General features: G+C 26.0%; 2 protein-coding genes across 5 annotated transcripts; both read right to left on the reverse strand.

Annotated features, from left to right (window-relative positions):
• Positions 1 to 5383: 5383 nt before the first annotated feature.
• On the reverse strand, positions 5384 to 5955 carry LOC107164344 (uncharacterized). The gene is made up of 2 exons (XM_089215347.1): positions 5745 to 5955; positions 5384 to 5571 (listed from the first exon to the last, which is right to left on the reverse strand). Exons 1-2 carry the CDS (start codon positions 5953 to 5955, stop codon positions 5384 to 5386), a joined length of 399 nt encoding a protein of 132 aa, XP_089071473.1.
• Positions 5956 to 8558: 2603 nt separating this feature from the next.
• On the reverse strand, positions 8559 to 18101 carry LOC107164343 (liprin-beta-2-like). 4 transcript variants are annotated; one of them, XM_089216631.1, is made up of 12 exons: positions 17999 to 18101; positions 17663 to 17790; positions 13178 to 13248; positions 12953 to 13114; positions 12712 to 12882; positions 11858 to 12050; positions 11517 to 11604; positions 11286 to 11448; positions 9726 to 10004; positions 9488 to 9650; positions 9037 to 9245; positions 8559 to 8924 (listed from the first exon to the last, which is right to left on the reverse strand). In XM_089216631.1, exons 1-12 carry the CDS (start codon positions 18007 to 18009, stop codon positions 8835 to 8837), a joined length of 1728 nt encoding a protein of 575 aa, XP_089072757.1. In that variant the 5' UTR covers positions 18010 to 18101; the 3' UTR covers positions 8559 to 8834. The 4 variants fall into 4 exon arrangements, with proteins under 4 accessions (XP_089072757.1, XP_089072755.1, XP_089072758.1 ...); XM_089216629.1 differs by having other exon boundaries at positions 12706 to 12882; XM_089216632.1 differs by lacking the exon at positions 17999 to 18101 and adding an exon at positions 17930 to 17946 and having other exon boundaries at positions 12706 to 12882.
• Positions 18102 to 18502: the final 401 nt, after the last annotated feature.

Below are 18502 nucleotides of genomic sequence, written 5' to 3' on the forward strand. Positions count from 1 at the left end.
AACGATGTATTAGATAAATTAGGGGTGTGTGTACATTTCGCCCAAATGATGTATATAAATTCGCCCAAACGATATGTTATTTTGGGTTATTCGCCCAAATGAAAGCCGCCCCCGGTCGGCCGTTGCGTTTGTAGGTTCCGGTCGCCTGAACAGTTATATCTGTACAGGCCGCCGGAGAAAATATGAAAACTCGTTCGTCCATCCGGTCGACCGCGGGGCTGCGCAGGCGTATCGAAACGTGTATGGGTTCCGGCCGTCCGGCCAAATTGTATTATAAAACTTGCCGCGGCCGGACAGATTCGCCGGAACGTATGTGAGCGCTGTGCCAGTCCGGCCGACCGGTCTCCGGCGGCCTGTGCAGGCATAACTGACAGGCCGACCGGACCGTGTGTGGCTACCTTTAGAAGGAACCTGATCGCTAGGGCTAGGAAAATGAAGCACTAAAAACCTGCAATAAAGGAATTAAAAAATTGCCAATAATGCCACAAAAAAAAGCATTTAACCAGGAAAATGCAACTAAAAAAGACTTAAACATTTTTAAGTTAAGCTGATTAGTTTAGTTATGATTGTCGGCTTAACGTATTGTCGATCACTGATATCGTGGTTCCGCGAGTCGCGACAATACTCCGTACGCTAGCACTCGGATATAAACCACCATAGAAATTCCTATAATTAGGAAATGCTAAATAATATTATTGTAAATTTAGATATAGTAAACAAGTCAATAAATATCGTTCTCATTGCGTCTGAAGTCCAGACATAATATTACGACGATATTACAGACGTTGTTTTACGTAACCACTACTCCCCACTCGGTAATCAGTAATCACAAAATCTAAGAATCTATTTTCAGAAATATTTTCCGATAAGGCGATAATATTTCACTACGAATTCACAAAATATATATAATTATACAATTAAAATAAATGAAAAAATAATAATTTAGATAAATATTATGTACGTAAATGTTAAAATATGCATATAATTAACAAAAACCAATTAAAAAGCTAATAAACTGACAAAAAAGTACCAATAAAGCATTTATTTACGAATATCACAAGAAAAAGCAAAAAAAGCAAAAACAAAATTGCATATTTGAACTCTATGATGAATGAATCGAATTTTGTTTTTGATTAGCCATGTCCTGGAGTACTACGAAAGAAAATGCAAATGCTACAAAATCCTAGCCCTACTGATCGCCTACAATAAATTTCAGACCGTTATCCCGTAGCCAGTAAAAATTATAAACCATCAAAGTGAACACTACTAAGCTGCGTTTACACATGAGCTTGAGCACGAGTGAGCCGTAGTGACCGCGAGCAAAACATGAGCACTGAGCGCATTGTGTAAACACTATAGGCGAGCTGACCGGAGCCGCTCTAACTGGCTCAAAATTATTCGCAAAAATTAAATTCAGACGACAGTTATTCATTATCGACTTAAAAGTCCACATTTCACATCCAGTTTTTTTGTACTCAGTTACCAATAAGTCTTAACTTTTATTTAAAATGGTCAATAACGAACTTGTAAAAAGACGCACAATCATCGCAGGTGCCACATTCATAATTTTGAATTCACTTATCAAAAAAAAAACAAAAAAAAAAAAAAACAGAAAAGACGTTGGTGGATCGCTCGGTTGTTTAAGAACAGGGATGAACATGGTGGACTAAATTTAATCAATGATTTACTATTTCAAGAGAGTGGACAGTTTGAAAATTTCGTTCGCATGGCTTATTCTGACTTCAAGTATTTAGTTTCATTGATTCGTTCGCAAGTAGAAAAACAAACCACGCATTGGAGGAAACCTATAAGTGTAGAGGAAAGATTAGCCGTGACTTTACGTTTTCTGGCCACTGGGGATTCGTATACTACGAGTAGTCTACAATACACATTCAAAATCTCAAAATCTACAATATCTAGTATTATACCAGAAGTATGCATTGCATTAACAAGCGTATTGTAGTCAGACTCATGTCAAGGTAAGAATGAAATGTAGGTAATAATTCATAATTATACTTAGTCTTAAATAACTACAGGACAAAGCACATAATAATCTTAAAAATCACTAAATATACACTAAATGATTATTTATTATAATGATGTTTTTTTTAAACTAATTACAGTAAAAAATAAATAAAATAATTTAAAAATTAAGACATTTTCACTTTTTTATTGCATAAAATGTAATATAAACATATTAGGAATTTAACATAATAATATGTATATTGTATATGTATATACCTTAATTGATTCCACTTACACGAGTATATAACTAAGGCTATTTAGGTAGGTACATATAATATTAATATATTATATTCTAATTGTTTGTAACATTAAATGTGCATGATAATTAATTGTATACACTTTAAAATCAAATTTTAATTTATATAATATGTGTATTACACATTGTGTTAGTATAAATATAAAAAAAAAATAGAAACCTTTATATAGTTAAAAAAAGATTAATATCTTGTTACTATCCTTGTAACTTTAGTAATATAATATGTTATTTAATTAAAAAATGTACAAAAACTTAACCTACCCTAGTCAGAGGTCCACCCCACCCCCTAATGTACAGCAGAGCGATACCACTTACCCGCTTTTTTTTTTTTTAAATTAAATTTTTAGTTATATAGGTACTTAACTGTTTAATTTTATATATGGACAATTATAATGAGATAGATTATTTTGAATTTACTGATGGATTATATTGTACACTGTAGTGCACCTTAAACTGGATTCAGATCATAATACAATAGTTCAGACAATTTTCTGTATACGTAATTAATACATAATTATGACATATTATTTTTGTACATTTTAGATTCTGAGCGGAGCGATGAATTTATTGGTTTACAATGATTAGTGTTTTTTATTTTTGGGTCTGTGTACACAATAAATAGTCGAAATAACGATTCAATTTTCCACTTCAGTATCTTGTTCGATGAGAAAGTGAATATTGTTGGTGCATTGAAGAGGTCAAAATTTAAAATTCCCAGTAATTTTCAAAAGCACCGTGAAACACTAGGAGAATTCATCAAAAAAAAAGTACTGTCATACGAAAAAAAGCGGGTAAGTCGTGGATGTCGCTCTGCTGTACTGTAGGTTACTGTAAGGATGGGATTAAATTTGAATGGAATGATAGGTATCATTGTATACGAAAAACGATTCTGAACGGAGATGATTTGTCAGTCTAGGATATATTATATTTAAATATTGTCATATATTCTATTTTGAAACAAATATTTTATTTTTCAATTAAGACGCATTTTGCATAAGGCACGGTTAATTAATTAGTGTAGTTATCATAATTCATAATACCTTAAATTATCATAGATATACGAATACCTGGTTTGAGGGTAAATCGATATCATTACGCGATTTCATAAAAATTTAAAACTCAAACGCTCAAAACATTTTTCCTATAATGACGCTTCAAATTTTCTCTATAGCTATTTGAAGCAAAACTTATGGAACACTTGGTGTTAAATTTTATAACCTTAGATATAAATACAAACAATATTATGAATTTTGAACTACAAAATAATTTACAAATATTCATGGTTTTGACGAATTTTTGTCAATATTTGAAATTCAAATGCTAATAAAAATTTAATTTGAATTTCCGGTGGACATTTTTTTTGTGATAAAGATTGACAAATCTGTAAGGAATCTTGTATTAAATTTTCAAATCTTAGATTTAAAAAGGAAATTTTTTATGAATTTCTAGCTTATAATAATTTGCGAATTTTCGTGATTTTTACGTATGTTGTCAACATTTAAATTTAAATGCTTGTAAAAAAAAAATGTGACTATAAATTTCTTGTATTTTTCAACTGCTATTGTAAAAATATTTTAGGAGCCTTGTATTAAATTTTCAAATCTTAGGTATAAAAGGAAAATTTTTTATGAATTTCTAGAATAAAATAATTTACGAATTTTCGTGATTTTTACGTATGTTGTCAAAACTAAAATTTGAATGCTTGTAAAAAAAAATGTGGCTATATATTTCTTTTATTTTTCAAATGCTATTGCAAAATTATATTATGAGCCTTGTATTAAATTCTCAAATCTTATGTATAAAAATAAAAACATTTATGAATTTTGATCTAAGATAATTTGAAAATTGCCGTAATTTTTACGTATTAAGTCAATATTTGAACTTCAAATAGTAATAAAAAAAAATTGTGCCTATGTATTCTTAAAAAGTCAAAATATATTGAAAATTAAATCATGTAAAGAAAATGTCAATCTTAATAACTGGTAAAATTTTAAGTATATCTACAACTTATGCTTTTTGAATAATAACAAATGTTTAAAATCGTTTGAGGATAAATCCTTATCGTTACGCTATTTCGTAAAAATTTAAAATTCAAACGCACTTAAAATTTTTCCTATAATGATGCTTCGAGTTTTCTCTATAGCTACTTGAAGGAAAACTTAAGGAAAACTTAGTTTTGTATTTTAATCCTTAGTTATAAACGAAAACATTTTTATGATTTTTCAACTTCCAAATTACTTGCAAATTTTCGCGTTTTCGACAGATTTCGTAAAATTTTGAACTGTAAACGATTATTAAAAAAAAATTGTGACTTACGATATTTAATTTTTTTTAGCTACAATAAGAACAACTCATAAGGAACCGTGTATTAAACTTTCAAGTTTTTTTTGTCGTCCAACATTTTTTTACTGACACTTCAAAAAAAAATTCTCAAAAAAATCGAAAATTTCAGTGGTCTATAAATAACTCAAAAAAAGTCGAAAATTTTTGAAAATTAAACTGTATATAGATATCACTAATATTAACATTTGGTGAAAATTTCAAGTATTTACAGTGATTAGTTTTTGAATTACAACCATATAAATATATATCGATTTGGTCGAAAACTGGTTTTGCGTAAAAATTCCCGTTTTTTGTCATTTTTTTTTTGTTTTTCTCGATTTTTTTGAAAACTGTTGGAAAATGTTTACTTTTGACTACTTATTTCGACTAGTTATGCTGTACACAGACACAAAAAAAAAAAACATTAAAAAAAAAACACACATCATTGTAAAATCAATACATTCATCACTTCGTTCAGAATCTCAAAGTACGTCTGGTCACCATAGTTATAGTATAGATTTTATACCTATATATATTAAAATATTTCAAATAGGTTAAATTAAAAATATCCAATTTATAAATCCGATTATAAGAACAATTTTGATGATAAAAACATTTTAAGTTATGTAGTTAATTTTTAGAATATTTTAATATATCAATATATTTTGATTAAATTTATTTAGAACGTAATAACTTTTTTTTAAATATTATTTTTGGAAATTTCCGATATCACAAACACATCAAATAGTGCCCTAAAAAAATGTCAGGTACCTTGATGTCCTAGTGTAAGTAGTACCACCCAACAACCCAACAACCCCGCTTGTTGCGCCACTGTAAGCTAACTATTTTTTCAATATTCAACATTAACTTTAAACTCACGTTTATGGTTTTCCTTGGTTCATCTTTATCATTTAAAAACTGCATATGTTCGTATCCAAACCATTTAGATTTATATATTTCATCTCGGCCTAGATTTATTAACAATTTATGTATGATAAAATAATGTAAAATAAATAAAATATTGCGTTGGAAATGATCCAACAGTTATAATAATTATGATATAGACTATAGAGCACGTCTTTATTATACATTTATTACCTTTTCCTGTGCGCATAGAGTTTTTTGTTTTTGGATTTCTCACGTCGGAATGATCCATTAAGACTGTTCATTTTTTTTCTCACAATGTCTTCATCTTCATCCATTTGATTTGCGATACTCAACCATGCGCCATTTTTTAAATTTTTATTAAAATGCTGTGCATTTTGAGCATCCCATAATATGGGATTTTGTTCGTATATCTGTATTAGTTTTAAGAACTTTTCGCGATCCCAATCAAAAATGGACTTCGACATTTTAGCACTTTGGATCACTCGATAAATGTGCACTAAAAGTTTCGTCACATCACTGTAATGTTACAGGATTGAAACTATACTAAATTAATAAAAACTATATCTTGACGATTTTACGACAAATGAAAATAACACTGATCACAATACACTGGACAATTATTTTAAAATAGAACTACGGGTATATGAAAATATGTTTATTTTCATAATATAAAATATTGCATATAGCTATAGGATTTATAAATAGTATAATGGTTATAATAAATAATAGTTGTTTGATAAAAAAAAAACAAATCCGTTTTAATACTTATACTATAAATTATATTTAATATTAGTGTCCATACACTTACCAATGTACCTACTGTATTTACCTACTTATATTTAGTTAATTTAATGTAGGGACCTAATAACAATAATATAAATTAATTTAAAAAGTAATTAGGCATTCATTGGTCCCATACTTTCATCACCATATCATATTTAAATTAAATAGGTACATCTGTAGCTGTATAATTATGTAATTGCCATCGACGTAATGCTCGACGAAGTTTTTTTTTTTAAATAAAATAATAATTAAATACAGAAGCACTGGATTCGGCTCAGAAACGTGAAAAAGCCGTTTGAATATGACTAACGAATTTGGCTCAAATATCAATTAAATCCTTTGAGCACGACATCGAGACCGACAATCGGTGGCTCGCGAGCGAAAAAATTTAAACAGAGCCGCTCAGTGCTCACTCGTGCTCGAGCTCATGTGTAAACGCAGCTCTATATTTTGTCGACGGGTAGTCGACAAAGGCGACCCGGGCAATGTTGCCGATGTCGACTACCCGTCGACAATGGCATTGAACGGGTTAAGCTTTTTTAAATCAGTCCGACTGATATTTTAATTTTTAACTCTTCTATTACTACTATCCTACCTTTTTGGAAATTGAAATGACAACTGGCCAACCTAAAAAAGCTTATTTCTACGGCACAACGTATTTAATATTTACTAAAATAATCGTTTTTCATATTATAATTAGTAAGTATTTTTCTTTTATTCTGCAATAGTCGAAGAATCGATAGTATTACGGCTTACGGGTAGGAATTCAGTTAAAAATTATTATATACATTATATATTTTAAAATTTATTTGTATTTTTAAGTTAAGATTACACTGTTTGAATATATTATAATAATTATTAATTATGACAGTAGTTTTTATAAACCCAGTGATTTGTTTTAACATTTTAAATTACTTTGTAGGTAATTAGTAGAATAGTACTACTTTTAGCACAATATTAATAATATTATATTATATCAATATCAACATCATGATTAAGTATATTGGGTACCTATTTTAAATTATAATACTTAAGTGCAATAAAATATTGTATTTATTATCAATTGATAATAAATACAAATTAGTTAAACGAAATGTTTGTTATATTGAGAACTGTTTTATTTTGAAACGTTTAAAAAATATGTAGTGTAAGTAACAACTGAAAAACTTTCATTTGATTGCAATAATAACAATTTTAAGAATAATGAATAATGAATGGACATTAAAATAGACAATAGTGAATATAAAATTATCATTTGAAATTTCTTAATTTCTCATTCTAATATTAATTTCCTATAATTATACATTTTGATATGGCTTAGTGCTTACTGCATACATGCTGACAATTGAGTTACAACCACAAATTAAGATATTATACTCTAGATATTAAGTATATCTTAATTCGTGGTTACAAGTTAGTGGTTACAACCGTATACGGTAGCGCTGTAGTGTCTATACGTAATGTCGTATAGTAATTAGTAACGTCATAATAGAGAGTTTTTGCAAAGATACGCTAAACTTTACGGTAAAAATAACGTTCCGTTAAATGAGAAATAGCGTAATAACTAAAACTATAGTTTTTGCATTACCGTAAATGTCGTACCTACCCATCATTGGCGGATATCCGGGGGGGGGGGGGGGCTTTGCCCCCCTTGATAGCCACAAAGCCCCCTCTAAAATATTTGCCATATTATAAAAATATTGTACAGTTCAGTAAAAAATATTAAGAAACATTTTTTTAAATATATATTGTACATTTCAGTTAAAAATGTTGAGACAATTTTCATTATATTATATACCTATAATACAAGGTGACACCCGTTAGATCACTCTGTATATAAATAATTTAGAACACATACATAGCTTGTAAAGTGTTTCGAAAATAGTGATATAGGTAAACAATTGATGAAAATTTGAAAATATAATGAAATTAGCTGATAATTTATTATGTTGTAATATGTGTACGTAAATAATGTATATAATAATTCTTCCTAAACAATGTAAACTATGTCAGCCAATGGCCTCTGCTGCTGAGGCTTATTTCTAATAATAAAAAATATATAATGAAATCAGGTTATGTATCTGATACCAATTAACTATTTGACCAATTTAGAAAGACACCTTATTGGAATAATAAAGCATTTGAATAATTTACCTTTATTTATGTTAGTTTCCAAATTGATTAATATTGAATTTGGTGTACCATATTGCAGTTATAACTTTATAAGTAGATTCTAGCTAAAGGGTGTCAAGGAAATTGTTTAAAAACATTAAGTAGTCTTACATTTATGTTACTTATTAAATACAAATTTATTCAACTATAACATAGTGTTTATATAATGTATTAACATTAAATATTTTTATTACAAAAATCTTTAACTTATAAAATATAATTAATTTTTGGTCAGGAAATTGTTAATTATTGTTATACTTTTTAACAAACACAATTATCATTAATTTAAATACATCCATAAAATATAATAAGCGATAAGTCTTTTTTTTGTCATGTACTAAATGTATTTTAACTTTGGTTTAACTACGTAAAAATAAAACTTCTAATTTTAATCGTCAATAGGACAAATCAGATCACCAATACTCAGTTCATTGTTATGTTTTTTCCTCTTTAATGAAAATTGTGATTTTTTCTGAATCTAAATCATAACAAATATATTTTATGTAGTTTTCTAATAATTATAATGAAATGTAAAGTTTATTGTAAAAATATGACATGATTTTTTAAAATCATTATTAAATATCACTTACTTTAGTCTTAGATGATATTGTTAAAGGTCTATATTTTGGTTTGCACTGATAATCTCTTTTTGTTTGATTTAAATCTTTTCCAATTAACTGACTGAACTGTATGCTTAAATGACGTCTTAGTAATGTTTTGCTCTGTTGTATGAATAAAATGTCAGCTAGAAGCTCAGAAGTAAATCTGTCATCATACACTATTAATCCACCGTGAACACCTAAATTATAACAAATAAATGAATACTCATCTTATAATAATGTTCAAAAAATATTTGAGTATTTATAAAATGAATCAAGTTTTTACAGTGAAAATTCATATTAATATAATATTAATATTCATTTGAATTAAAAACAAAATATTTATTAATCAGTGTTTTTAACATACTGATAGATTTAATTTTTATATAAAATTAATTATTATCTTGTTAATAAAAATAAAAATAATGTATAAAATATTCACCAGAGCCCCTTAAATTAGATGCATATTCAGCCAAATTGACACTACAAAGCCATTCCATTACTCTATGTGTTGTCCATAGTGATAAATTACAATCATCATCATTTTTGTTAGTATTAGAACGACGAATTAGACATTCAGGATCAAAATTATTCTTCCTCAACACCTTTACACAACATATTATATCTAATATTTATTAATCATACATCATTGCAAGTTTTAAAATAATATTTAAATTTACTTTAATTCCATATCGGAGACTAGAGAAATGTAAATCTGAATTTCCGAATTGCATCATTAGAAAATCATCTTTGGTGAGTCTGTGTAAAAGGGTACCATTTATAGCTGCCTGAGAAAATGGTTCTTTATACTGAGGAAGACCTATGTCATCTAACCATTGTAGTACCCAAGATGTATTTAAATACCTTGCTTTGGCTAAATATTTATCTTCGTCAAATAATTTATTTGGATCTTTTTCAAATTGAATGGATAAAATTAGCTTTTTTCTATGTAACCAATGCTAAAAATGTAACATAATTGTTAATTAGTTTCAACAAAATATAATATATACAAATATATTTATATTAGAATATAATTACAAGTACAGGACTAATGTAAATTTAATAAGAAAATGCATTGTCAAGTACATAACTTAGTAATATAAATAAACTGATATTCTAATTATTAGTATATTTACGACTTGCTTAATACAAAGTAAATGGTTTCAACATATTATTCTTATAATATAACATAATGTGCAAAGTTTAGCAATTCAGATTATTTAAAATGATTCATCTGATTTAAAATACTTGGATATTTTTAATTTTTAGAATTAGAATAATATAATAATAATAATATAATAAATTATGTAAAAAGTTCCAATAGTTAAATTGAAGCGCAAATAATTTTTATCTTACAGGATACATATAATACATATTCCAGGAAAAAAAATATTATGGTATAGACCTTATTTTTTTACAGTAATATGGATTATTCATTTCTTTATCTATTTTTGTAATGATTTATGAATTTTCATATTATAATTAAAACATTTAAGCTTCACAATATTTTTTTTCGTAAAAGTAGTTGAACTGTAAAATAGAAACCATTTGCACATCAACAGTTATACATAACAATGAAGATAACAGCTCCTCTATATTACTCAATGATACATACACAGCATCTTTAGTATATCCCCAAAAAAACACATGACATAAGAAATGGTGACTTGAGAAGCCAGGCGCAAAGCATCCATTAATTTTTAATAACTCTATACTATTGTTATTATTTATATCTGTATGAAAATCTAGATGTTAAGACGTTCATCAATAAAAAACTATATTATGTGGAAAATATTTCTAATAGGTATGGTGTATAAATATATTAATTTTTTTATGTAACTTTATATCTTTACTTCAATCGTTTTCAAAAAATAGAAATTTTAAAATATATTTTTTAGTTTTCAATCACTTTTAATCATTTTGTTAATTGCTTCTCTTATTTTTCAAATGCACTATAATAGCTACTTTTTTATAATTGATTGTTGATATTATATATTTTTCAGCTATCATTTTTTGTTCCTTGTCCTAATAATTATTGAATTATTAGAATATTTTACAATTGCACTGCTACTCAGAAATTATAATTAAAATAATGCAATGTATAGTATTTTCATATATTGATTATTTTAAATGATATAGTTAATACTCGCATGATTTTTAAATTCAAGTTATATAGCATTAACACTTAACAGTATCAATTTTTGTTTAATGTAAGTATTAAAATAAATGTTTTAACTTACTTTAAATTTAAATTTTTCGTCAATTTCGCCGATTGAAGCAGAAATTAATTCTTTTCCAGAAGTAGGCCATAATTTTGATCCTTCTAAAACATAATCAATACCTTGTTCAACAAACCAATCACGTAATTGTTGACGATTTAGCTCACTAAACAGTACATTTGAACTAAAACATTCAAAAGAAATGTTAATATTTTATGTTTACTTTTAGTTCATAAAAACTGTGATAAATACTTTTGAAAAGAATAAATTTTGGTACTGGAAAATAAACTGGAACTATTTTCTAATATTTGTTCATTTTGACCATCATTTTTTGAATCAACTAAATATCAAGTAAATTCAAAAAAAAAAAATTGTATTAATAACAATATTTAATATATATTACAAGATAGATTTTTGTTTGTATTTTAAAACAAATGTAACTAAGTTTAACATATAACAATATTTTAATAACCGAGTGACAATTACTTTTCAAATTTTAAATAAAAAAATATTTTTAAACTTTCAAATGAATTATGAGTGAAATATAATTTTAGATTATCTTGATAATTATTATATTCTAAATATTCAGTTACCTAAATTTGGTGCTGAAGAACATTTGTCAAACTGTGATCTTCGGTTCATTAAGTTTGCACATGATTCAGTAATATTATTTAATAACTCATTTTTAATATTCTGGTTTTCATTTTTCTTTTTAGATATATTATGTCTAGGTAAACTACAATAGAAACGTGATCCGTGGTTTTTTGAACGATGAAACTGAGAGTTCTAAAAAAAAAAACAATTATAGTACCAATTATAATAATATTCAAAGATTCACCGATCATTTGTTGTTTCCCTCAAAAAAAATTAAACTGAATTGAAATCTTATAAAATTTAAAGATATAATATTATTATATAGATAATATTATAGGCATTTTTTTTTTTTAAATTATATTTCAATTTTAAAGCAAATTAAGAATGTTTTAAAATGGTAAATTGTTTGTAAATTTGTTATATAAAGCACATGTAAGATGGAGACAAGTTGGTGTAATTTATTTTTAAGAACTATTTGTGATTACAATCGGTTTGTATTTCAAAGAAGATATTTTTATATGTAACTACGATAATTTGTAATGCAAGTATTAGATTATTATAATAAGATAAATACTTTAATATCGAAGTAATATTTAAATAATCATTAAAAACAAAAATATATAAGCGAGATGGGCTAAATAATATTTTTCAAATATTATTTTGACTTTCATTAATAAGTTAAGTATCTCAAAAACATAAAAATCTGGTAAGGTAAATAATATTTAAAAAAAATTGTTTTGAAAAATAAATAATGTAAGGTACACTTTTGTAAAATTTGATTAATAATTTATCATACAATTGGATTTTATTAGATTATATATTTAATAATAAATTGTTTAAAACTTACTACCACCTCTGATGTACATGATGAAGTCATTGAATTCTGTGCATTTTGATTATTTATTATCATTTCTTTAAGTTCCATGTTTTCCTTAGTTAACCTAACATTTACTAATTTCAAATTAGTTAGCATAGCAATAACTTCAAGTTTTTCCGTTTCTAATTTTGATTTTAAAATCATTTCCTTCAAAACAATATCATTATTACAATATTAGATTCTAATAAGTTATAAAGTATACAATTTTAATATTTACCTCGTGGAGCTTATTTTCAGCTTTTTTTCTTAAATCATTTTGTTGCAATAGATACTTTTCTAGATGACTTAATTTTCTTAAAAGAGTATCAATTTGATTATTTAACATAGAAACTTGGAGTTTAAATGACTCTAAATGATCAGAAGAATCATCAGAATTTTTCTAAAAACATAAAAACTGATATAAATCTATACATTATATTTAAATATTAACATTAATATCTACTTGTTGAGTAAAGTTGTTTAATACAGTTTGTCCATTTGAGTTGTTAAAACATTTTGAATTTGATGTTGGTTCTAAAAATGTATTCATAGTTAGTGTACAATATGAATATACATTTTAATAATAACTATACCTTTAAAAATATTTACAATTTAGAATAAATAATAAATATATTATTATACTTTTAGAATTTTTCAAAGGATATTATATCTGCAGATTGCAGTATTTCAATTACACATAATATATCTAAATGTGTATTCAGCAGCTCCAATTTGGTATCATTAGCATTTAATTAAATATTAGTGTAAATTGGCCTATTATCCAAAATAAATTTAAGACAATTACTGTGTTCTTTTGACAGTTTTTAAGTGAATCATGAGCATTTTCAACTTCAACAAACAAGAACATAGATAATTTTCTTACATTTAAGTTTAATGATAGGTCAATTTTTAATTAAAACTAAAAATATTAAAAATGGGCAAGTGGGTCTGCTATAGTCTGTGTATAGTAGTGATGGAGAGTAGGCCACTATTATGGATGTGTTAAATTTTAATACAATAACAAGTATCATTGTACACGAAAATCGATTCTGAACGGAGATAATTTGTCAGTCTAGGATATATTATATTACCTATACCTAAATTATAATATACAGTGTGTCCCAAAGAGATCTGACATTCTGACAAATTAAATAACTTTTGATCTAATCAATATTTTTTAAAAATTTCTTTTAAATTTAATATAATCCATAGACACTTGCGCTACATTTTTAGAATACATTTTTATTTTTTATTTTTTAATACTGAAAATAAAAAACTTAAAATTTTTTTCAAAATATTCAATATAGCTAATTTGTAAATCTGATTTTTAGAAAAATTTATATGGTAAAAACACTTATTTAAGTCAAATGGCTGTTTTTTTACAATTTTTTTAAATATCAATATTTTCGTTAGGTAAATTATAGTAATTTATAGTTTATACATCACATATTATTATAATAAATATAATAAAAAAAATAATTAGATTTTAACATGCACTTATTTAAAAATGTTCTTATAAAATATTTTTAAAAAACTTTATTATTATTTGAAATTACAAGGTTTCTAATATAAACTAGATCGTAATTTACTTAACCAAAATATTGATATTTAAAAAAATTGTAAAAAATCAGCCATTTGACTTAAATAAGTGTTTTTACCATATAAATTTTTCTAAAAATCAGATTTACAAATTGGCTATATTGAATATTTCGAAAAATTTTTTTATCAATTTTTAAGTTTTTTATTTTCAGTATTAAAAAATAAAAAATAAAAAATGTATTCTAAAAATGTAGCGCAAGTGTCTATGAATTATATTTAAAAGAAATTTTTTTTAAATATTGATTAAAACAAGAGTTATTTCATTTGTCAGATCTCTGTGGGACACTGTATTTTATACGATTACAACATTTTTTCTATATTGACTCTGAAGTTTTTTTTACAGTTATTTGAAGAAAAAGTTATGGAGACCCTTATGTTGGGGGGTTTTAACCTTCGTATATATCACAAAAATTTTATGAATTTTCAACTTCATAATTACATGCAAATTTTCGTGATTTTGACATATTTCGTAAACATTTGAACTTTAAATGCTTATAAACAAAAATTATGATTTTTTACTACAATAAGTACAACTTATAATAATTTTTTAATTAAATTTCAAAGATTTTTTGGATGATTCCTTTTTGAGTTACAGCAAAACAAAAAAAATTGATTTTGTCAAAAACTGATAATGCGTAAAAATTATATTTTTTCGTTACTTTTTTAGGGGTTTCCTTGACGCTTTTGAAAACTAATTTTTTACTTCTGACCCCCCTCCTCCAAGTACCAAATAGATGAATTCCTTTTCAAAGAATGGCTGAAGTAAAAAATCAAAGCATTATTTCTATATTCTATTCCAAAACGTGATGAGACACAAAAAAAAACATACATCATTGTAAAATCAATACATTCCTCACTTCATCCAGAATCTAATACTCTAAAATTTAAGCTAACAACACATAATTGGAACTGCTAGATGTAAATTTTGGGATTGTAATGTGTTAGTAAGGTAGAGAAGGTATATGCAGGTAAAATTTCCTCTTAAGAAATTATATCAGAAATTCTAACAAACGATCAACTTCAAAAATGTTACGTTCACAAAAATTCTTAGAATTTAATAAAGAGTAAATATTTATTTGGTAATGTCACTGCTTTAAAAATATCCATTCAAAATATTTAAATTATAAATTTATAAAATTCTAAGCAACCAAAATAATTAATATGCTAAAAAAAACATTCATGTGAGAGTGAAACTACATAAGTACTAATTAACTAAATACAGGGCTGGTCTTAGGGAACTATGCGCCCTGGGCAAGGAAAATTAATGCATCCTCTAGTTCAGATTAAGTAATTGAATTAAAAACTAATATCTGAACTCTGAAGGTGTCCATGATATATCCGCGCCTTGGACAGTCACCCTGATCGCCCAACCCCTAATACCAGCCCTGACTATATAATAATCCAAAATACATTGAAAATAAGAATACAATATTACTTCAAACATAAACATACAGACAGTTAAAAGAACGCTACACACATATTTGTTATCTCCATCTTACAAGTCCGTAACATAACAAATTTACGATTAGCAGATCCATTTACTCCGTTAGTTTAAAAATTAGAGTAAATTGACCTATTATGAAACTTGATGTTAAAAACATCATCTGTATCTGTATGTTGATTTTTTACAATAACTAAGTTTTTAAGTGAGTTATGAGCATTATTAATACACACTTTTTTATGTATGCATAACTTGCTATAAAATTGAACTATTGTGAAAAACCAATGTACAAACACTACAAACAAAGAAAATGTTCTTAACATCAAGTTTCATAATAGGTAAATTTACTATATTACGCACTTGTAAGACAGAGACAACAAATATGTGTGTAGCGTCCTCTTAAGATAATACAAATCTGGGTACAAATCTATACTAATAAATGCAATAACATTTACTATAGATACAAAAATTAAAAAGATACTTAATCTTATAGCTATATAGTACACAAATTAATTCTGTGAAGTGCTTCTCACAAATATATTTGGTTTTAGACATTTCATTTATTGAAACTATTAACTAATAATATCTAAATACACATTGTATAATTAAATGAAACAAAATAAAAATGATAAACATTTAAAAATAATATTATATTGAGGAAAAAACATATAAATCTAAAACAATATGCATCAAATTTAGTATAATCAAATATTTTAATTAAATCTCACCAACAGAATGGCTTCAGTAGACTGAATTTGCCTATCAAACTTATTATATGAATATCAATTTCATAATATTTTTGCTTTTAATAACTGGTTTACATAAGGTTAATCTTGTTAAGGTATTGTGTAAACCTTCCAAAAGAATGTACCCATATCTAATAAATGAAAATATATAAAGGCACTCAATACAATTTTTACAAATTATTTAAGAGGTCACAACACCCACATGTGTTGTTTTTGTCTAATAAAAGTACAATATAACAAAAACCATATTGTGCGGGATAAAACCACTCAGGATATAGTGATAACTGATAGCTAAGACTCCAAATTGATATAAAATATAGTTGAGAACATGTCTGTGAAATATTACGGTTTTTTTTTTATTTATAACTTATAAGAAAAAAGATCTATTGTTTCAATATCCATAATTTTATGCTTTTAAAATTTAAATAATTTGTTTTGTAGCTCCGATATTGAAAAAATAAAAACAATATTTCAGCCAAAATTTTCGTTTTTATGTGGTGGTAACAGTTTTTGCTATGTTTTACATTTGTAAGTCGAAGGCAACACATGCGGGTGTAGCATCCTCTTAATAATGTTTATTCAAATAATTTATTATGCTTCAATAAAACTTTACGCGATAGTTAACATTTAATTTTTTTGCCAAAACACCATTAATGAGTTTCACATTCAATATGGTAATTGTAATTAGGTACTAATAATTCATGTGATATTCCTTTTAAATTTATTAAAAAAAAAAAAAATAATAAAATTACAAAGTACTTTAAAAGTTTTTTCAAGTTGGTAAATGTTGACTTAATTTTAAGTATTGTTAACATACTTAGAATTAAATTTGTATAATTTTCAGTTAATATTTAAAATTTAAAATAAATTATACATTTAATAGAAAAAAAAATTAATTATGTATATTATAATTAATTAAGGTTATAACTACTATTAGGTAAGATAAGATAGCGGGGGACATCTCCATCAACATTAAGCATGTCACCTGCTGACAAGAAAAGTAGAAACTTATAGAAATCTAACCTGAGAAAAACAGTGTAATAATTTTTAGCAATATTAAAACTTCGACACTTTAGGTTAATGAAATATTATTGTTCGATGTTTAATATCATCGTTTCTGGGACGGAAAACGAAATGTTCACTGATAATCAGATCTACATACCCGAAGATATAATTCCATCCATTTTTTGTAAAGCTCCCTCCAACAGTTTGATCGCATCAAAATGCGTTTTGCTGAGCTTGAGCTCTTCGTCTTGATTATTGTTCATCATCTTGTAGTCCGTCGATGTCCTACATAAAACGAATACGTGTTAGTAATTTTCGCATATTATATTGTAGGTATGAATGAAAAAACAAAAACCGTAATAACGACAGTAATAAAGAACGCTAAGAGCGACTTAGTGCTATTATAGTCATAAAATACTAATACCAAGTTTTAAAAATATTTTATTATCATAATTAGGACGGTAATGTTGTATAATAATAATAACAATAATACCTATATAACATATTATCATCATATTACTGTTAAGTTGTTTGGAATTCCTTCGCCCTTATGATAAATACGACGATAAATTCGCTTTGTAGATAACACTATTAAATCAGTGATAGTTAATTTGAAATCGCCGACTAAGATAATATTATCTTGAGTAGTTCGTGTTTGAAATTACGTAAATAGATGATAACAGATCGCGTGCGTTATATTGCATTTGATTGAAAATCAAGGGGTGGTAATAACAAGACGGGTTTCTGTTTCTTACAATATTGTAATTAAATATTGTTATTATTATTTTTTATTCACAAATCAAAACAAAATTTTACTGTTAAGCCGGGTCGACACAGAGACAAACAATTAAAACCAGTCTTGTAAGAAAAAAGAAACTACTTTTACAGGTAGGTATTCAAGTCAAGATAAAGATACTTAATTTAAAAAGTAAGTATTTCAAATACGCAGGTATTTCAGGTACCTACTCGGAAAAAAAATTTGATTACCTACCTATAT

This window comes from Diuraphis noxia, unplaced genomic scaffold, assembly GCF_037042655.1.
Source record: "Diuraphis noxia isolate RWA-SAM2 unplaced genomic scaffold, SU_Dnox_SAM2 contig0001, whole genome shotgun sequence".
Lineage (NCBI taxonomy): Eukaryota > Metazoa > Arthropoda > Insecta > Hemiptera > Aphididae > Diuraphis > Diuraphis noxia.